Below are 22,214 nucleotides of genomic sequence, written 5' to 3'. Positions count from 1 at the left end.
AGTTTCTAAATTAGGGTTTTAAGGAGAAAGTCAACTGAACTTTGACTGGGCATAACTCTCACATGGTTCATCAGAAATTGTCCAACCAAAGCTCATTATCAAGGAAATTCAATTCTCTACAACTTTGATGCTGTTCCCAAGACCATGAAATGCATAATTTGAGAGATATGAGCCAAAACATTACAGGTCCTTTTAAAAGTTCACAAAAAGTTGTTTTTTGTCAAAGCAAATATCATTAAGGAAAAATCTCCAAATGCAAGAACGATTCCAAAGTGGCTTGTAAAGGACATCTTGAGATTTCCAAAAAGTCCTAGAACACCTTCATAGGATAAATAGTGAGTGAGTTATGACTGTCAGAAGTTGGGAAAATTTGAAAAAAAACATGAAACCCAAAGTGATGAATTTTGTATTTACAAGTAATGGGCCATTGGTTTTGGACTATCCACGTGATAATAAGTTCATGAAAGGCCCAAAGACTATTTGATATTTATTTTTGGATTTATTTACTTAAATTCAATTTAAATCAAATACAATAAAAAATAAATCAAATTAAATTATACAAAATGTTCTCACTCATCTAAATAAGATCAAATCATCATCTAAAGGGCAAGAAATCGTGAGAAAGAGCATGAAAATAGATTGGAGCAAAAGTAGAATGTTTGGAATCAAGAATCAATAAAATATTTTTCTTCAATCATTATTAATTTCTTTCCAAATCTTTTTGACCTAAATTCTCCGATTGTATAAACACAAGCATGAAGCCTCAGAAACGGACGAAAACCCTAGCCCTTCAAGTGCCTCGAATTTCCAAAAAAATTCAAGAAAGCTTGAATTTTTGTTTTCACGTTGGCAGCCTTATTTAGAGTCAAAGAATCATTGCAATCGTCTCCCAAGGTAACATAGAGGAAGAATGAATCGTAACTGAAGCCCCGTAATGTGTATCATGATTGCACCATATTCATAAACTTTGTTCATACTTTAAATTTTCGTAACTCTTATTTTAATTTGTTTCAATGAAAACTAATGCTTGTTTTAAGTCTTTGGCACGTATTAGGGAAGGTCTGAGCCATTAGCTTGGAGTTTAGAGGCTTGGTACGATATTCATCATTACTAGGGCATAAACAAGTTTGCTTCGTGTTTTCATATTTGCGTGAAGTTTTAGGCCAAACGGACATCACCAATGAACTCAGGGGACGTTTTTACATGGATCTGGGCACCCATGTTGTTTGGCTAACGTCGTTTTGTTGAGTTTTGAATTTTTGCAAAATAGGAAGAAAAATCCGCAGGTAAATCCATGGCTAATTCCGCAGCAAGATCCGCAAGGCTGGAGGAAGGAGATGATGATGTGGAACGCTGACCTTTGGACCACGCGTGGAGCATCCTGTTCGCCAATCAACCAAATCATTTCCTCTCTCCATTTTGATTGGTGGCGCGTGGGATAGTGGGCCTAGTTTGACCAATTCCACCATTGACTCATTGTTAATATATAATATTATCTTATTGTTTCACTAACAACTAACGTTTCTAGCACAAGTGACAAGCGTGACTCCTTGGCAATGAGCATGGCGCCCGTTCGATTCCTCCCAGCATCTTACATTGTATTTCATTTATTTGTTTTCCCTTGCCTGCAGATCCAACGCTCCCAGCCAAAGCGTGTCTACGATGCACTCTCGATCTCAGCCATTGGATCATCACTGATCCTAAATCCAAGGGCCCTGAGAAAGTTGTCCACCATGCTCCTCCAGGAGAGTCCCACACTGGATCACATCATGTATTACTTTGTTTATTTCTTTGTTTTTTTATCCCAATTTTGTTTTTTTAACTAACCTCCTTTCTTTTTCTTATTTTATTTTTAATCAACAAATCAACCAATAAAATTAATTTGATTAGATTTAGGCTAAAAATAAAGGTTAGTTTTTATATGATTAGTTTAATTAGGTTTTTTTAGTTTAATCATAAAATCTTAATAAAAATACCAAAAATAATTAGATTTTTAGGTTAAATTAGTTTTAATTTTTTATATAATTTCTCTTATTGAACATAATTAGTTCTTTAATTAATTTTAATTAGGTTAGTCATATATAATTATTCCATTTAGGTTAACTTGTACAAAATTAGGCTAATTAGTTTTGACGATTAAGATTAGCAAATTAGGGTTCTCAATTAACTTTAACCCCAAATATTTTTACTAACCCCAAATTACTCTCGATTTTTCTTCTCCATTTCTAAATCTCTGTGATTGTCGCATGTACGCTTATCTATTGCTTACTTTTAAAATTCTAGAAATCGTTGTATAGGTCGCAATTTTTTTTTGTAATAGCGTAGAGTCACTTTCCGCATTTTAAGTTTCCGTACTTTAAAATCCTGCTCATATTTCAACTGTTAGATGTATGTTTAATTAGGTGTGCATGGAAAGATAATAAAATCAAATCGTAGCTAAACTAACGCAAGATAATGTATCTGAATCTAACACACCTTCACACTCACTCACCTATAGGGTACGCCCCTCTTGGTTGCCTTACTAATTAAATGGTCGTGACCCTTGAATATAGAGGTACCCTTAGCAAAAGTCCGTACGATTTAAATCATCAAATATCATGGTCCCTCGATGACCCTCGATGTTGCCTACGAATACACGATCTCGTCCCTCGATTGCTGCCTACGAAAAAGAGATGATATGTCCCTTCGAATTTTCTAAGGGTACCTCTATCGTGTTGCCTCCAACGACCATCGATGACCCTTCGATGTCTCGTATACGTCCAATAGATAGGACTACCTACCCACAAATGGTATGGTTAGTCTCATCCTTTAAAGAAAAGTATAAAGTATAGGAAAGACTAAGTATTAGGGTAAGTAGCCCTTAAATTGCTCGCTCAATAAAAATGTTTCTTCTCACCACTTACTTTTTCAAACAAACTTCAAAAATACTTTGCATACATCCTTGAGGACCGGCACAAGGATCATTGTGAAGTCTTGCCTTACTATTGGCACCTTTTCTCAAAACACACACACACACACACACACTATGCTTTTTCAAGTTTTTCAAACAAAACAAAACGAGCTAAGCAAACTAACCCGTAGATAACTACGGATGAAAATGGTGCTAACACCTTCCCTAATAATTGGACAAAATAAAAGCCGGCGGCGACTCTTGCTATCCGCAATATTTTAAAAGTTAGTTCTCCCACAAAGTTACAATACGACATCGTCTTAGAAACCAATTTATACGCCACATTGCATAAAGAAATAGGTTGAAATCCTTCATATCATGAAGTTTACTACACTTGGGAATCAAGCAAATATTTGTATAACTTAGTGACAGTGGGAAGAATCACTTGTCCAACCAATGTTTTACCGCCTCAAATATGTCATCACTGCAAGTGTCCTAGAATTATTGATAAAAATTCAGGTTAAAACCATCCGAGTCGTGGGACTTATCGGGGTGCATATCCATTACTGCCTCATGTATCTCTTCCTTCAACACCGATCTCAGTAAGTTTTCATTATCTGTCGATGTAATGATAGGTTGAATTAATTGCAACACCGACTCATAATTACCCTCCTTCATTATCTCTAACATACCTTCTTGATCTCGAATTTATTTATCAACTTCATTCTCGAGCATTTCAATTTTCTAGAAATTTCTCCTAATTGTAGAAGAACGGTGGAAGAAATTGGTATTAAGATCCCCATATCGCAACTAATGCATTTTTGCTTGTTGTTTCCAGTAGGCTTCTTCTTTTATAAGCAACTTGTTGTACTCTCTTTGAGCTTCCAGAAATCACATGGCTGCCTCCATGTCAATATTGTCGCGACAATTTTCCTTGTGCAAAGCCAACTCCTCATTATGCTTTCAATGTTGATATTTATTCTAATGATCTAGTTCTGCCGCACATGTAGCTTTACAGTGAACAACATCATGACTATCTCCTTACATCCAACCGTGATGCATAACATCCTCAATGTCTTCTTCCTTCGACCAACAATTCTTGAACTTAAAGGGAAAATTACGTCTACTGCGTTGTACAGGATAATAGCAGAGAAGAATGAGGCTATGGTTTGGGTGAGTGGCAAAGAGGTTAAAAAGTTTCACGTCAGGAAACAAGCTCAACCAATTCGGATTCGCTAGTTCCCTATCTAATATCTCCTCAACTACATGATCTGTGCCTCAACTTTTAATCCACGTAAACAGATGCCCTTCTAATGGGATGTATGTAAGATTGCAGTCATTCACCGCTTGGAGAAAACTAGTAAAAAGCCAATTAGGATGAGGATGAATACCTCTCTTGTCTTATTGAGATAAAAGGTCATTAATGGTTCGGATAATACACCATGGAATTATCGACATGTCGCAAACTTCTCGTAGCATATCCCACACTTGATTCCTTCTACCTCTCTCCGGAAACCTATAGTAACACATTAATGTACATTCTCCCTTCTTCTCACATTGAATTAATATGTTCACATAATTCCTCATAAAATTCAAGAAATTACATTTAGACTTATCTCTCCACAAAACAATAATACCACCACTACTTTCCATCACGCCAATAACTAAACATGCTCCGAACTTATGCAAAACTCTGTTGTGCTCCAGCTTTTGGGACTTAGGTAATGTTTCTGATAAAAAAAAATAATATTTGTGATAAAAAAAATAATATTTGGATGGTGTTCCTGAGCAAGCTTCCAAAGGTTAGGAATTTCTCTCAAAGGTTGCCTCACATCAATCTTTACCCGCAACCTCATATATTGACGCCAAAAACTCGTATTATTGTTTTTATCATATTCCACAGACACTCTGATGTAGTTGGCCATAGTTTTGCCCACCGTCTCCAGCATCAATCCTGCAGGTAAATTATGAATTTCACCCAGAAATCAACATGGAACATTGAAATATTTTTTATTTGAACTCCCACACTCACCTTTTCAAGGATCAAAAGTTGAGAATCAAAGGTCCATGGACCTCCTTTTATCACAGCCTCAATGTCCAACTTATGTGAAAATTGAAACAAGAATAATTCATTTTTAGCCTCTTTAATAATGACTCCCTTCATCAGTCTATACATATCAGTCACTCTCCCCTTAATAGATTTCATGTTGATTGGTCTATTACACAGAAACCTATCGTTTAAGCACCATCGGAGATCGATTGCTTCACCTTATTCCTCGTCTTTCTCATTGATAATTTCTCCATACTCGGATATGCCGTAATGCCCTAGAACTCAGTATATTAGATCAATACCAAGAAAAGATTTGACCACGTCTTCTCAAATTGAGAAGAATACCAAAACTCTAGCAGAGCCTAGGAAATACTCGTTCGTTAAAAAACCATTCAATTAAAATTATGTGTTATTGACGAACAAAATTGATTTTAACATAATTGAGTTTGACATGATAAATTTTAACATAACTGAATTTAGTAGAATTGATTTATGTTTGAATACATTTACGTAAAATTAAGTTGAACAACAAATTCTACCGTAAAAATCACTTAAAATCAATTATAGAGGGAAAAGATACAAATTATAACTTCTATTAAAATCAATTTTAAAGACAAAATCAATTATTCTTTTAATAAACTAATTATGTTTATAAACAAAATCCAAACACTGACATTAAAAATGATTACATAAATTAAACAATGCAGGTAGATATATGTTACATCATCAACCCAATAAAATAACAACCATCACAACTCCACCATCATTATTTATACACACAATGGTAATAACTTAAACTAAAAAAACACATTCAACAGTAAACTAACAAAGGCTCGTTCAATCAATGCAAGAACACATCCGCAGACGCCATAATCCGTTGAATCGGATGATGAACTCGCCACGGATTAAGAACCGGATCCGGAATCTCCGGAATCTCAACCGTTAATCCACTAACTTCTTCAGCGATTTCAAGAATCGAGTTAAGAAACCGTAACCGCTCCGTTAACTCCATAGTCCTCGCTCTGATAACGCCGTTAGAAGCTTCCATTTCAATCAACGATTCTTCCTTGGATTTTATATCCTCCGCGAGTTTCTTGTTCTCAATTTGTAACTTGCTTGCTTCATCGCTCAGATCCTCTAACTGTTTCTGCTTTCTCATCCGTGATCGTCTCGCGGATTCACGGTTCGATAGCATCCTCTTCCGTTTCCTCTCGTCGATCGTTCCGTCAGATCCTGAACTCGCCGTACCATGAATCGAAGCCATTTTTATTGGATTATACAACAGAATTATAAAAATAAAATATAAAAAAATTACGGAATTATGAATTTCAGATCTAATTTTTTGATGAATATGATGATGAATGATTACGAAGAAAGAGACAGGATTAAGGGATTATTGAGAGGAAGTTCATGAGAAAACGTAGAACCAGTAGAGAAAAACGACTGAGAAAGAGTGAAGAAGACGAATTCGACGCATGAGGGAGGGGTGTGTCATGAGAATTTGGAAAACATTGGAGAATTTTGCATTAGGTTCTGTGCTGTGAAACCCTAGATCTGGTTATGGGAAGGGAGAGGAAGAAATAGGAAGAAACGAATGGTTGAGGGAAAAGATAAGGATGCGGTTTTATATTAATATAATGATGCAAAGAAGGTAAGAAATAGGGGTGGGGTTAGGTTTTATAGAGAAAACAAAAAGAAATGATTGGTGAGGAGAGGGAGATTTGTTGGCAAGAGAAATATTCAATGGAGGATAATTTTGTGATGACGAGAATTTTGCTCCTCCACCAATCCAATTTGGATGATTTTTACATTTTCTTTGTTATTTTAAGTAAGCTTCTTAACTTTATAAAGTCTTCTTGTTTGAACGATTTGGTGATGATGTCACCTACTTGATTTGTACTTGTATATGCATGATTTGCTATAATTACAGTATGTTTGTTAATGACATATTTTTCGAGCTTTGTAGTTTATGTCTTATGTCTTATAAGCTCATATGATAATTTAGATTTGTTTGATAACTGTCTTTTCATCACGAGTTTATAGTTTATTTTACTATTTTATAGTTTATTTGCCAGACGTTATTTCAAATAGCGTTTTAGCTTATGTCTCATAGTTTATTATTTTTTCTTTCTTTTTTATCCTTTTATTTTAAGTAAAATCGATTTTTAACCCTTATATTTTATTTTAATTTAAAATAAAATAATTATATATTAAATATCTTTTATGTCATTTTACATTTATAAGTTAATTGAACTGTTAATTTTATCAAACACTTCAATTAACTTATAAGTTATCAGTCTTAACCATCCGCAATAAGCTATAAGCCCATCAATCATCAGCTATCAGCTAACTTATCAGTCAACCATTATTTTTGGCAAACATACCCTTAGAGAAATTTATGCGAAAATGTATTCTTATGAAATTACCTCGGTATTTTTCAAAATTATAATCTTTTTTATATAACATTTTATTAAAATTTATAGGTAAGTTTGTAGGAAATTCCGAAGAAAAATTTTCTGTATTAAAAAAATCTACAAAAAATAAAATATAATAAAAAAATAAAGTAGGAGGGTCCGCCGATTCAAATAACGGATGTATTTTAAAATTATTTTATTTTTGTTTGAAAATATGGTATTTTAGTATTTATTGGTGAAATGATGGTAGTTTAGTATTTAAATTGAAAAAAGATGGTATCTTTGTGAAAATTTTAAAAGTTGCATGTCCTATAAATAAAGCCAAAACCGCTAGTACTCTTGTGGTCATATCCATCTCCAACTCAATCAACATAAACTAAAGTCTAATGTACCCTTCATATGAGAAAATTTCTTTTTACCGCCTCTGGTTCTATATCAAATTTAATTATCACGTACCCTTCATATGAGAAAATTTCTTTTTACCGCCTCTGGTTCTATATCAAATATAATTATCACTTTATCATACCTCAAGTTCTATACCAAGTATAATTATAACTCTATCACTACCATTTATCTTCTATATAGATTGTAGGAAGTTTTTTGCTTGTTTGTTTGAGCATTTGAAAGTTTCTTGTTTGTGGACTTGAGCATTGAAGTCTTTTGCATGTGTACTTGAGCAATCAGAAGTCTCTTGCTTACGTGCTTGATCATTGAAGTCCCTTGTGTATTTGTCCATTATCAGTCTCTTGCTTGTGTGCTTGAGTAATTTGTAATCAGATTTGGTGACATTGAAAATATCTTGGAAGTGCAACTGGACTGGACTACTCCTGATTTAAAGGAGGAACTAGAATAAATTGGTTATGTGTTGTCTTGCTCTCTTATTTATTTTTTTATCAAATTTATCTGTTGCAATCTCTATCAGACTCTGGTTCAGATTCTGTTCTTGCGATCAAAATCTGATAATAGATTTTAAAGAGAAAAAAGAAAAAAAGGGCAACACAATTCAACCCCTTCTTGTGTTTTTCTCACATTCAATGTCATTATAATACACAACATGCGAAGGAAAATAAGTATTCCTAGTTCCTTTCGTTATCCTTTAAGGTTCTTTCATTTGCCATTTTGTTAATGCTTGTGATGAGAACCTCTTCAACCAGACAAAACATAAAAGGTGAAAGGGGTCCCCTTATCTAACATCTCTAGCGCAATTGAAATAAGCATGATGAGATCCATTAATAGCAACTTAGTGACAGGCTAAAGAGAGAATATAATTGATCTAGTGACAAATTTTTTTGACATAATCTAAGTTTTTTTTAGAACATGCAGGAGAAACATGTAACTTAGAGTGTCAAAGTCTTTGGTTATGTACACTTTGAGAGCAATACTTCCACTAAAGATATTTTGATCCAAGAGGTTGATTGCCTTAGAAGCCAACAAAAATGAAATTTTTAAATGCTTCTATCATGAATGAAACCTCTTTGCTCCCTAGAAACTAAAGATGACATGATATGAGCTAACCTTTCTACAAGGATTTTTTAGATAATTTGGAATTTGAAGTTATAGCTAAAGCTATGGGCATGAACTTTTCCATGGAGTTTTGGTATTACAATTAGGTAGGATCTAACCACTTTCAAAGAGTTGCAGGAGTGCATTGCAATCATCTTTCTTATGATATTCAAATAGGTTTGAGAAAATACACCACTAAAACCATCAGGGCTGGGGAACTATTCTTGTTAAGACAAAAAACTATATGATTAGTTTATTATGAGGACGGTATCATTGTAAGCAAGTTGTTTATGATGTATCTACAGGACAAAAAATGTTAGCAAAATAATTTATAGCATTATTGGCCGTATCAACATGTCGATTAATGATTTCATCCTGATTTCTTAAGAATGAAATGGTGTTTCTAGAGATCTTTATTTTAGACATCATGTGAAAGAAGTCTATGTTCCTATCTCCTTTTCAAATGCCATATAACCTTGGACTTCTCCAAATAAAACGTCTCTTCTTTGGCAAGGACTTTCTCAAGCTCAATTTGATCCAAATTTTCTTGAGCTAACAAGGCCTTATTTTTTCCATCCAGGTTAAGCTGGTTCGGGATTATGGTAAGCTTTTCATTTGATGTATTAACCAAGATGGGAATGTCATCAAATACTTATTTGTTCAAAGTTTTAAGACTAGCTTTGAGAAACATAAGTTTCATGCTAAGAATGTACATACAACAACCAATGAAAAGTATTGATCAACTTTTACATTTATCATGCAAAGTCCACATGCTGAAAATTTTGAATTGGGAAACATGCTTGTGTTTAGGAAAACAAGCATCTAGACGTAAGGGGAAATGATCAGAACTGAGTTTAGAGAGAGTTTTTAAATACCCAAATTATCAATACGAAACCCAAAAGCGCCGCCTAAAGTCACTCATTTCTAAATACCTAAATTCTTAATACGAAACTCAAAAGTGTATTTGGATGAGTTAATTGAAAATTTTAAAGGAACTTAAAATTCAAAGCAATTTAATTGATTCAATTGAAATCAATTCATTTTCAAATTATTTTGTTGGGTTAAATGATTTTTGCACCCTGCCATATAGGCGTGTTTGATTTACCCCCTTAAAAAAAAATTTGGCGCAGACCTCACAAAATATATTACCATCATTAAAGACCCTGTTCCATTTTTTTGAGAAAAAAATGCCCACGTGGACAATAAAAAATGCTGACTGTGCATATGCTGCACACGTGGCATTTATTTTAATTATTTATTTTTTTATAATTCCACGTGGAATTTCAAATTTTATTGAAAATTTTTTTGAAATTTTTTATATTTAATATTTCTTTATATTTTTTTAATATAACAATACTTAAATTAAATGACATATAAATAGATGATGTGTAAAATAGAATTTGATGGTATATATATATATATATATATATATATATATATATATATATATATATATATATATATATATATATATATATATATATATATATATATATATATATATGCAAAAGGAAAAATCAAAATTATAGAGTTGTTCTTTTTACACCCTTTTCTTACCCACTCGGAAAAATTCTAATTTTCCCCCCGCTTCCGTAGATGCACATCCTCAAGCACCCCATATTTAAAAAAAATTGATTCCTTCCGTAGATGCATCTACGGAAGTCTTATGGATAGATATTGTGTGGTCCATATTTTTCAAATGCTTCTATATATTTGGGGTTTCTAGATTTGCATCACCCACAACCACAAACCCTAAACACAAACACAAAAAAGTCTTGCATTAGGCCAGATGGATGTCACCGCCCAGATGTTCACCGACTATCAATGAGGCCTCGGCGTCCATTTCTTGAACCGGAATATCGTAGAAGGAATGGACATGTCATTTTTTCTCCTATCAAACCCCCCGTGCCAGTGATGTTTTGGAATATCCATTCCTACGACCAACTCAAGAGGAATATCATGGCTTTTTTAAAGGGGGAGTACAAACCCAGAGAAGAAATCAGAAGGATCCAGAGGCAAAGAACAAGGACTTTGCTTCCTTCCGGAGAAAAGGAACGTTGGTGGGTTGAAGTGAAAGACGACAGGGATTCCATTGAAATGATGCACGGAGCAGATGAAATTATTTTAACCGTTGTAATTTCTTAGACCTCTTAGTTTGTTTAATTTTCTGTTTGAAATTTTGTTGTAGTATCTCCGTTGTAATATCTCTATTGTTTAATGAATTAATGCAATGTGTGTTTTATGGTAAAAAATGCTTCTGTTCTGGGTTCAAGCTTTATGTTTATGCTTTGTGAGGTCTTCCGCATGTCCATCTACTCTATAATGAATCAATGCAATTTTGATTTTTCCTTTTGCTTTACTATATATATATATATATATATATATATATATATATATATATATATATATATATATATATATATATATATATATATATATATATATATACCATCAAATTCTATTTTACACATCATCTATTTATATGTCATTTAATTTAAATATTGTTATATTAAAAAAATATATATAAAATAAAAAGAAATATTAAATATAAAAAAATTTTAAAAAAAATAAAAAAAAAAAAAAATCGAATTCCACGTGGAATTATAAAAAAATAAAAAATTAAAATAATGTCACGTGTGCAGCATATGCACAGTCAACATTTTTTTATTGTCCACATGGCATTTTTTGCCCAAAAAAATGGAACAGGGTCTTTAATGATGATAATATATTTTGTGAGGTCTGCGCCATTTTTTTTAAGGGGAGTAAATCAAAATACGCCTATATGGCAGGGGGACAAAAGTCATTTAATCCTATTTTGTTTAGATGAAGTATTAAGATAATTCATTATTAGAATTTTGGGGTCATTTTTTATAAAATTTAAATTTTTTTGACTAAATAAAAAAATTAAAAAGCAGGAACCAATGTGCAATTTTTAAAAATTTGAAGGACCAAATTGTAAAATTTAAAAATTATTAAGGACCAATTTGCAATTTTTTAATAAATTTTTGGGGTCAAATTTGTAATTTTGAAAAATATGAGGACCAATTTGCAAAATTGGAAGAAATAATAGTAACAAATACATTATATGAAGTATGAGAGGTTTTTCAAATTCTTTGATTTTTGGTGTCATTTCGAAATGATTAAATTTAACTTCCATAAAATACTCCATAAATTCCCATCATTTTAACAATTCTTCATTTTTGTATCCAAACAATAAATTTTGTTCAAATCATTTTAAATTTCCTCAAAACATTACATTACCTCATTAAAATGTCTCATCCAAACACACTCTAAGAGTGTGTTTGGATGAGGTAATTGGAAATTTTAAAGGAATTTAAAATTCAATTTGATTTTTCAGGAGAGTTGCGTGATGATTGGCTTGGTATGTTCTCTTTGGTGTATGAGAGAAAAATTCAAATTCTTTAATCTTTGGTGTCATTTCAAAATGATTATATTTAACTTAGATAAAATACTCCATAAATTTCCATCATTTTAACAATTCTTTATTTTAGTATCCAAACAATAAATTTTGTGCAAATCATTTTAAATTCCCTCAAAACATTACATTACCTCATTGAAATGCTTCATCCAAACACACTCTAAAACTTAAAATTCTGAAACTCTTCTCGCAACTTTCCCAAAATCTACTGAATCTCTCTCTCTCTCTCTAAAAAAAAAACATTCAACCAGTTCTCCCTCCGTTCCAGACATGCTCCTTCCGTCATCTTTCGAACCTTCCTCTGCCATTCATCCTTCGAACCGTTCTCCCTCCGCCTCCTCTCTTTGTTTTCCGTTACGTACTCCCTCTGTTTCCGCCCGTTCTCCCTCCGCTTCCCTCCGACCGGTCGTTCTCCCTCTGCTACCCGAATTTTTCTTCAATGCCATCACTGGTTTGAAAAGTTCCGGAAAATCCTTCTTCTTCATCTCGCGATAACAACAACAACATTGCAATTTTTCTTCTTCATCTCCACGAACAGCTTCACCAATCCCTCTGCGCAAACTTCGACACATTTCGGTAAACTTCTCATCACCGTTTTCATTATTTTTTAGTTTTTCTTTGTTGAATAAGTGAATTAATTGAGTTTGTGGTATGTGATTATTATGAACTAACCGTGGAATTGAATTTGATTTTGAGATTGTGATGTTGTTGATTGTTTGAACTCTTGTTAGTGGTGAAGTTGCTAGTTATGGTAAAGATATCCTTCTAACTAGTGATGGTTCTAAGTTTAGATGAGATAGAAGAATAGTAACATTAGCCTAACACTGATCTCGTCATGCTGAACAATACACTGAATTTTCTTATCTTGTTTCTAAGTATCTCTCTGTTTCCATTATTTGAATTTGTTAGAGCAGTTAATTTTCTTCATAATTTTCACCTTCCTTAATTTTCTTCTTATCTTAATTATGCAGGACTTCAATTCTGAACTCATACACTCTTCTTTATATTTTACTCAAATTCAACAAGGTTAGTCACCTTATTCAACTCATACCACTTTCCGTTTTACTCATTTGTTGTTGGTGTGTGGATAAGAGACAATGTTTTTGAGATGATGATTATGAACTGAGAAAAACTATATACTTTTTGTGTATAGGATGCTTCTCAGTGCTATATAGAAGATGAAGTGGATAGATAATTAGATTCCTTAAAGTTGTCTGATTTTTTATCCTGACTAATTAGTGTTTTTGTTTAGCGGCTTCCCGAATACTAATAGCATGATAAAACCATGATTTAATTTTTGTTTTTGCCACTTTTGAACATAATTGGAATATACCATGAATTTGATCATAATTGATTATTGGTTTTGATGTTGTGTTTTGATGATTGAGTTATTTTGAAGGAGATTTGGATGGCATTCTTGAACAATTTGTTTTTTAATGCGAAAGTTTAACTTAATCATGATATTTTAAACCAATTAACTTGAGATTTTTCATTGATACAAGTTTCTTGATGTTTGATGAGTAACCTTGCGGAACTTTAATACCTTGCAAACACTCACAATTTTTTTTTCCTTTTTAGATAAAGTCTGACATGCTGGAGGCAAATAAGTTCTTTTTCCTCTCTCTATTGGAGCCAACTATTTTCCTATACTCGTCGCCTCCATATCGACGGGAAGTCTTACTATCTTTAGTCTTGCCTGGAATATTTAGAAGTGTGCCAATAAAAATATCACACATTTTTTCCACGTGCATCACATTAAAATAATGTCTAACATCAAGACTTGACCAATATGGAAGATCAAAGAAGATAGACCTCTTTTTCCATATATTCACTACTACAAAACGCGCAAACAACAACACCATGTTTTCAACGTATTCATATACACCGTAGTGATAGGTGAAAATTTTCGCGTCCTGTGAGTTGCTTGATTTATAAACAGTAATTTAATGAAAGTTGAATTTAAGCATAATAGTAATAAATTATGTGTAGCATGCTTCGATTCCCAGCTACTACATTTTTTCCATTTTCCGGAGTACATTACGCGTGTGTCACCTATCTCCATTATTTAAAAAATAAATTGAAAATGATTTAACAACGGTTAATACACCATTCTTTGTTAGAGGACTTAAGTTTCCACTACGGAAGGTTTGTCCAACCGTGATTAAAGGGTTTACTGATAAATTAAAAAAAAACTTATTTCGTATTTCTTTCATAAGACGTCCTAGGTGAACAAGCGATCCAGAAATGACAAAGGTGGCGTAATCTTTACCCTCTTCGTATTCATTCATTTGGAGCTCAAATCCTCCCCCTCTTTGTTCATTTGTTTCTTCAGCTTCCCAGTACGGTACTCTTCAACATCTTCATTCATCTTTTCTTGGTTTACGTTGTATATGCTCAAATCTTCACCCTATTCGTTCATTTGATTCTTCAGCTTTGAAGTACGGTACTCTTCAACATCTTCATTTCTTACGTGCATAAGATTCTTTAGCTTCGAAGTACGGTACTCTTCAACATATTTATTCCTTTTTTCTTTGTGTATATGCTCAAGTCAGTATGAGAGTACATTTTTCACATGCTTTAGACTTAGTTTTGCTTTAGGTTTCGATTTTAGCGTGTCATTCACATTATTACACGTGTATAATAAATTTCAGAAGTTGTTATTGATCGTAGTTGTATGAAAGCTGATAGATTAGGCCCAGTTTATAAGAAATGAGTTCTTGAATTCCTTGAATACGCTGATAAGCATCTTCCTGACAATAATGGTATCTTTTATTTTCCTTGTGTTGTTTGCGCGAATATCAATAAGAGTACAAAGAACGAAATACTTCAGCACCTTTGTTGTGATGATATATGTCAAAATTATATAATATGAACGTGGTATGGTGAGGTGGATAAAGATAAAGTTGGGCGCCACAAAGTGAAATAGTGGATAAAGATGAATATATGGAGGATCATCTAGAGGATATGTTCCGCGATATTGCGGAATCTTCTTTTAAGAATGCTCATATTTATGATACCTTATGTAGTGATAAAGACACCCCTTTATATAAGAGATGCATGAATTTTACACGATTGTTGGTGGTGTTTAAGTTGTTTAATCTGAAGGCAAACAATGGATGGTCGGATAAAAGTTTCACGAAATTACTTGAATTGCTAAGCGAATGTTACCAGAAAATAACAAATTGTCAGTTCGTTGCTATTAGGCGAAGAAGATATTGTGTCCAATGGGTCTGGAGTATATCAAAATACATGCTTTCCCTAATGTCATACCCTAATTTTTGACCCCCCTGAGATGACATATCTTCAGGATTTTTCATCAGGTCAAGACAAGTACCCAGAGCAGTCATTTCTCCATCTGGTACCTAATCGAGGATGCTCGAAGACAAGAAAGCTCAGGCAAAGGATCAATCAATACAAAGACTAGTCTTTAATACAATCATGGGGCTCAAAAACTTCACTTTTCTCATTTATGATTGATTAGACATCCAGTCATATGAGTACAGGTTTACTCAGGTCACCAGACTAGGGTTTTGAGCCTATCAGGGACTAAAATCAGGGATCACTTTTGGGAAACCCTAAAAAGCCCCAGGGAACCATTCAAAAACATCAATCATCTTCAAATAACTCATATGACAAGATCTACTAGACATCACACTTCAATTCAAAGTCTACAGTCATTATTTTCACATGGTCGACAAATTAGGGTTTTGACCTAATTCACCAAGATAGTTGACTTTTAACCAGGGCATGAATCCAAAACTCAAGACATGATTCAAGAATCTCTACTACCTCAATATAATCCATTTACATCATTCATTTGAGGAAAAGATCTTGTTTCTACACAAAAGCCCAAAATGATTATATTTAACTTAGATAAAATACTCCATAAATTTCCATCATTTTAACAATTCTTTATTTTAGTATCCAAACAATAAATTTTGTGCAAATCATTTTAAATTCCCTCAAAACATTACATTACCTCATTGAAATGCTTCATCCAAACACACTCTAAAACTTAAAATTCTGAAACTCTTCTCGCAACTTTCCCAAAATCTACTGAATCTCTCTCTCTCTCTCTAAAAAAAAAAACATTCAACCAGTTCTCCCTCCGTTCCAGACATGCTCCTTCCGTCATCTTTCGAACCTTCCTCTGCCATTCATCCTTCGAACCGTTCTCCCTCCGCCTCCTCTCTTTGTTTTCCGTTACGTACTCCCTCTGTTTCCGCCCGTTCTCCCTCCGCTTCCCTCCGACCGGTCGTTCTCCCTCTGCTACCCGAATTTTTCTTCAATGCCATCACTGGTTTGAAAAGTTCCGGAAAATCCTTCTTCTTCATCTCGCGATAACAACAACAACATTGCAATTTTTCTTCTTCATCTCCACGAACAGCTTCACCAATCCCTCTGCGCAAACTTCGACACATTTCGGTAAACTTCTCATCACCGTTTTCATTATTTTTTAGTTTTTCTTTGTTGAATAAGTGAATTAATTGAGTTTGTGGTATGTGATTATTATGAACTAACCGTGGAATTGAATTTGATTTTGAGATTGTGATGTTGTTGATTGTTTGAACTCTTGTTAGTGGTGAAGTTGCTAGTTATGGTAAAGATATCCTTCTAACTAGTGATGGTTCTAAGTTTAGATGAGATAGAAGAATAGTAACATTAGCCTAACACTGATCTCGTCATGCTGAACAATACACTGAATTTTCTTATCTTGTTTCTAAGTATCTCTCTGTTTCCATTATTTGAATTTGTTAGAGCAGTTAATTTTCTTCATAATTTTCACCTTCCTTAATTTTCTTCTTATCTTAATTATGCAGGACTTCAATTCTGAACTCATACACTCTTCTTTATATTTTACTCAAATTCAACAAGGTTAGTCACCTTATTCAACTCATACCACTTTCCGTTTTACTCATTTGTTGTTGGTGTGTGGATAAGAGACAATGTTTTTGAGATGATGATTATGAACTGAGAAAAACTATATACTTTTTGTGTATAGGATGCTTCTCAGTGCTATATAGAAGATGAAGTGGATAGATAATTAGATTCCTTAAAGTTGTCTGATTTTTTATCCTGACTAATTAGTGTTTTTGTTTAGCGGCTTCCCGAATACTAATAGCATGATAAAACCATGATTTAATTTTTGTTTTTGCCACTTTTGAACATAATTGGAATATACCATGAATTTGATCATAATTGATTATTGGTTTTGATGTTGTGTTTTGATGATTGAGTTATTTTGAAGGAGATTTGGATGGCATTCTTGAACAATTTGTTTTTTAATGCGAAAGTTTAACTTAATCATGATATTTTAAACCAATTAACTTGAGATTTTTCATTGATACAAGTTTCTTGATGTTTGATGAGTAACCTTGCGGAACTTTAATACCTTGCGGAACGGTAATTTATGATTCAAGAAATATTAAATATAAAAAATTTCAAAAAAATTTTCAATAAAATTTGAAATTCCACGTGGAATTATAAAAAAATAAAAAATTAAAATAATGTCACGTGTGCAGCATATGCACAGTCAACATTTTTTTATTGTCCACATGGCATTTTTTGCCCAAAAAAATGGAACAGGGTCTTTAATGATGATAATATATTTTGTGAGGTCTGCGCCATTTTTTTTAAGGGGAGTAAATCAAAATACGCCTATATGGCAGGGGGACAAAAGTCATTTAATCCTATTTTGTTTAGATGAAGTATTAAGATAATTCATTATTAGAATTTTGGGGTCATTTTTTATAAAATTTAAATTTTTTGGACTAAATAAAAAAATTAAAAAGCAGGAACCAATGTGCAATTTTTAAAAATTTGAAGGACCAAATTGTAAAATTTAAAAATTATTAAGGACCAATTTGCAATTTTTTAATAAATTTTTGGGGTCAAATTTGTAATTTTGAAAAATATGAGGACCAATTTGCAAAATTGGAAGAAATAATAGTAACAAATACATTATATGAAGTATGAGAGGTTTTTCAAATTCTTTGATTTTTGGTGTCATTTCGAAATGATTAAATTTAACTTCCATAAAATACTCCATAAATTCCCATCATTTTAACAATTCTTCATTTTTGTATCCAAACAATAAATTTTGTTCAAATCATTTTAAATTTCCTCAAAACATTACATTACCTCATTAAAATGTCTCATCCAAACACACTCTAAGAGTGTGTTTGGATGAGGTAATTGGAAATTTTAAAGGAATTTAAAATTCAATTTGATTTTTCAGGAGAGTTGCGTGATGATTGGCTTGGTATGTTCTCTCTAGATTCTTCAGGAGAGTTGCGTGATGATTGGCTTGGTATGTTCTCTTTGGTGGCCAATATTGTGCTTAGACAGGATGTTGAGGATTCGGTCGTTTGGTGGCGGAATCATGACGGTTTTTCGGTTAGCAATTGCTTTCGTAGGTTGTATGAGTTGAAGTATTCAGGTATCATGGTGGATAATGGGCGTCAAGAGATTATTAGCACCATTTGGAAGGCAAAAATTCCGAGCAAAGTAAAGATTTTTGGTTGGCGCTTTATGCTAAATAGTTTACCGTCTAAAGTGGAGTTGTTTAGGAGATGTGTTATTCGCGATGCTAGTTCCTTACTTTGTCCGGTGTGTTCGGAGTATGATGAGGACTTGAATCATCTCTTCTTTACTTGCGTGGGTGCAACGCGAGTTTGGGAGCTTGTCTTTCTTTGGCTCAATGGTGATCACCTCTCCTTTGGCCCTTTTGACTTGGAGCTTCCGTTGGTTGATCAGGTGTGTGCTAGACTCTCCACCTTGGTCCATCCGTCTTTTTCAATGTTTTTTTGGTTGTTGGTTTCTTGGTGTATTTGGTGGAGTAGGAATAATCTTGTGTTCAATAATAAAAGTTGGGTAGTTGGGGATATTCTTATTAGTATTAAATCTTTTGGTTGGGATTGGTTTTCAATCATTGCCAAAAGAGGTTTAGATGTGGATAAGGAGTTGTGGTTTTCTCACCCGGTAGATTTGGTTGTTGGTTAGTTCTTTGCCGCTTGTGGCTCTATTGATTTGGTTTTTGTGTTTTGTATTGGGTTAGCACCCCTAGTGCTTTTTAATACAAAAGTTGCTTATCAAAAAAAAAAATGATTCAATTGAAATCCATTCATTTTAAAATTGTTTTGTTTGGATGGAGTATTAAGATAATTTATTGTTAGATTTTTGGGTCATTTTTTATAAAACTTAAATTTTTTGGACCAAATTAAAAAATTAAAAAGTAGGGACTAATTTTTAATTTTTAAAAATTCGAAGGACCAAATTGTAAACTTTAAAATTTATTAAGGAGCAATTTGCAATTTTTTGAAGTCAATTTTGTAATTTTGGAAAATATGATGACTAATTTGCAAAATTTGAAGAAATAATAGTAACAAATATATTCTATGGAGTATGAGAGAAAATTCAAATTCTTTAATCTTTGGTGTCATTTCAAAATGATTATATTTAACTTAGATAAAATACTCCATAAATTTCCATCATTTTAACAATTCTTTATTTTAGTATCCAAACAATAAATTTTGTGCAAATCATTTTAAATTCCCTCAAAACATTACATTACCTCATTGAAATGCTTCATCCAAACACACTCTAAAACTTAAAATTCTGAAACTCTTCTCGCAACTTTCCCAAAATCTACTGAATCTCTCTCTCTCTCTCTAAAAAAAAAAACATTCAACCAGTTCTCCCTCCGTTCCAGACATGCTCCTTCCGTCATCTTTCGAACCTTCCTCTGCCATTCATCCTTCGAACCGTTCTCCCTCCGCCTCCTCTCTTTGTTTTCCGTTACGTACTCCCTCTGTTTCCGCCAGTTCTCCCTCAGCTTCCCTCCGACCGGTCGTTCTCCCTCTGCTACCCGAATTTTTCTTCAATGCCATCACTGGTTTGAAAAGTTCCGGAAAATCCTTCTTCTTCATCTCGCGATAACAACAATAACATTGCAATTTTTCTTCTTCATCTCCACGAACAGCTTCACCAATCCCTCTGCGCAAACTTCGACACATTTCGGTAAACTTCTCATCACCGTTTTCATTATTTTTTAGTTTTTCTTTGTTGAATAAGTGAATTAATTGAGTTTGTGGTATGTGATTATTATGAACTAACCGTGGAATTGAATTTGATTTTGAGATTGTGATGTTGTTGATTGTTTGAACTCTTGTTAGTGGTGAAGTTGCTAGTTATGGTAAAGATATCCTTCTAACTAGTGATGGTTCTAAGTTTAGATGAGATAGAAGAATAGTAACATTAGCCTAACACTGATCTCGTCATGCTGAACAATACACTGAATTTTCTTATCTTGTTTCTAAGTATCTCTCTGTTTCCATTATTTGAATTTGTTAGAGCAGTTAATTTTCTTCATAATTTTCACCTTCCTTAATTTTCTTCTTATCTTAATTATGCAGGACTTCAATTCTGAACTCATACACTCTTCTTTATATTTTACTCAAATTCAACAAGGTTAGTCACCTTATTCAACTCATACCACTTTCCGTTTTACTCATTTGTTGTTGGTGTGTGGATAAGAGACAATGTTTTTGAGATGATGATTATGAACTGAGAAAAACTATATACTTTTTGTGTATAGGATGCTTCTCAGTGCTATATAGAAGATGAAGTGGATAGATAATTAGATTCCTTAAAGTTGTCTGATTTTTTATCCTGACTAATTAGTGTTTTTGTTTAGCGGCTTCCCGAATACTAATAGCATGATAAAACCATGATTTAATTTTTGTTTTTGCCACTTTTGAACATAATTGGAATATACCATGAATTTGATCATAATTGATTATTGGTTTTGATGTTGTGTTTTGATGATTGAGTTATTTTGAAGGAGATTTGGATGGCATTCTTGAACAATTTGTTTTTTAATGCGAAAGTTTAACTTAATCATGATATTTTAAACCAATTAACTTGAGATTTTTCATTGATACAAGTTTCTTGATGTTTGATGAGTAACCTTGCGGAACTTTAATACCTTGCAAACACTCACAATTTTTTTTTCCTTTTTAGATAAAGTCTGACATGCTGGAGGCAAATAAGTTCTTTTTCCTCTCTCTATTGGAGCCAACTATTTTCCTATACTCGTCGCCTCCATATCGACGGGAAGTCTTACTATCTTTAGTCTTGCCTGGAATATTTAGAAGTGTGCCAATAAAAATATCACACATTTTTTCCACGTGCATCACATTAAAATAATGTCTAACATCAAGACTTGACCAATATGGAAGATCAAAGAAGATAGACCTCTTTTTCCATATATTCACTACTACAAAACGCGCAAACAACAACACCATGTTTTCAACGTATTCATATACACCGTAGTGATAGGTGAAAATTTTCGCGTCCTGTGAGTTGCTTGATTTATAAACAGTAATTTAATGAAAGTTGAATTTAAGCATAATAGTAATAAATTATGTGTAGCATGCTTCGATTCCCAGCTACTACATTTTTTCCATTTTCCGGAGTACATTACGCGTGTGTCACCTATCTCCATTATTTAAAAAATAAATTGAAAATGATTTAACAACGGTTAATACACCATTCTTTGTTAGAGGACTTAAGTTTCCACTACGGAAGGTTTGTCCAACCGTGATTAAAGGGTTTACTGATAAATTAAAAAAAAACTTATTTCGTATTTCTTTCATAAGACGTCCTAGGTGAACAAGCGATCCAGAAATGACAAAGGTGGCGTAATCTTTACCCTCTTCGTATTCATTCATTTGGAGCTCAAATCCTCCCCCTCTTTGTTCATTTGTTTCTTCAGCTTCCCAGTACGGTACTCTTCAACATCTTCATTCATCTTTTCTTGGTTTACGTTGTATATGCTCAAATCTTCACCCTATTCGTTCATTTGATTCTTCAGCTTTGAAGTACGGTACTCTTCAACATCTTCATTTCTTACGTGCA

General features: G+C 33.1%; 2 protein-coding genes and 2 long non-coding RNA genes across 4 annotated transcripts; 3 read left to right on the top strand and 1 right to left on the bottom strand.

Moving 5' to 3' along the window:
- Window positions 1-5,610: 5,610 nt before the first annotated feature.
- On the bottom strand, window positions 5,611-6,652 carry LOC131612712 (bZIP transcription factor 53-like). The gene has a single exon (XM_058884470.1). The coding sequence runs from the start codon at window positions 6,202-6,204 to the stop codon at window positions 5,782-5,784; it is 423 nt and encodes a 140-aa protein (XP_058740453.1). The 5' UTR covers window positions 6,205-6,652; the 3' UTR covers window positions 5,611-5,781.
- Window positions 6,653-12,542: 5,890 nt separating this feature from the next.
- LOC131612711 (uncharacterized) lies at window positions 12,543-13,820 on the top strand. Its single transcript, XR_009287462.1, has 3 exons — window positions 12,543-12,872; window positions 13,268-13,322; window positions 13,450-13,820. It is a non-coding gene; the product is annotated as an uncharacterized LOC131612711 (long non-coding RNA).
- Window positions 13,821-16,392: 2,572 nt separating this feature from the next.
- Window positions 16,393-17,658, top strand: LOC131612710 (uncharacterized). The gene is made up of 3 exons (XR_009287461.1): window positions 16,393-16,721; window positions 17,117-17,171; window positions 17,299-17,658. It is a non-coding gene; the product is annotated as an uncharacterized LOC131612710 (long non-coding RNA).
- A 902-nt stretch (window positions 17,659-18,560) lies between these two features.
- Window positions 18,561-19,298, top strand: LOC131614964 (uncharacterized). The gene has a single exon (XM_058886493.1). It carries the CDS (start codon window positions 18,561-18,563, stop codon window positions 19,296-19,298), a length of 738 nt encoding a protein of 245 aa, XP_058742476.1.
- The last annotated feature ends 2,916 nt before the right edge of the window (window positions 19,299-22,214 follow it).

This window comes from Vicia villosa, linkage group LG6 (assembly GCF_029867415.1).
Source record: "Vicia villosa cultivar HV-30 ecotype Madison, WI linkage group LG6, Vvil1.0, whole genome shotgun sequence".
Taxonomy (NCBI): domain Eukaryota; kingdom Viridiplantae; phylum Streptophyta; class Magnoliopsida; order Fabales; family Fabaceae; genus Vicia; species Vicia villosa.
Note: the sequence above shows the minus strand (reverse complement) of the source record. Positions and strands in the feature narration are given on the sequence as shown.

Bases quoted from the DNA above. Each gene is read 5' to 3' on its own strand.
- LOC131612712 (XM_058884470.1), bottom strand. From the start codon at position 6,204: ATGGCTTCGATTCATGGTACGGCGAGTTCAGGATCTGACGGAACGATC.
- LOC131614964 (XM_058886493.1), top strand. From the start codon at position 18,561: ATGTTCTCTCTAGATTCTTCAGGAGAGTTGCGTGATGATTGGCTTGGT.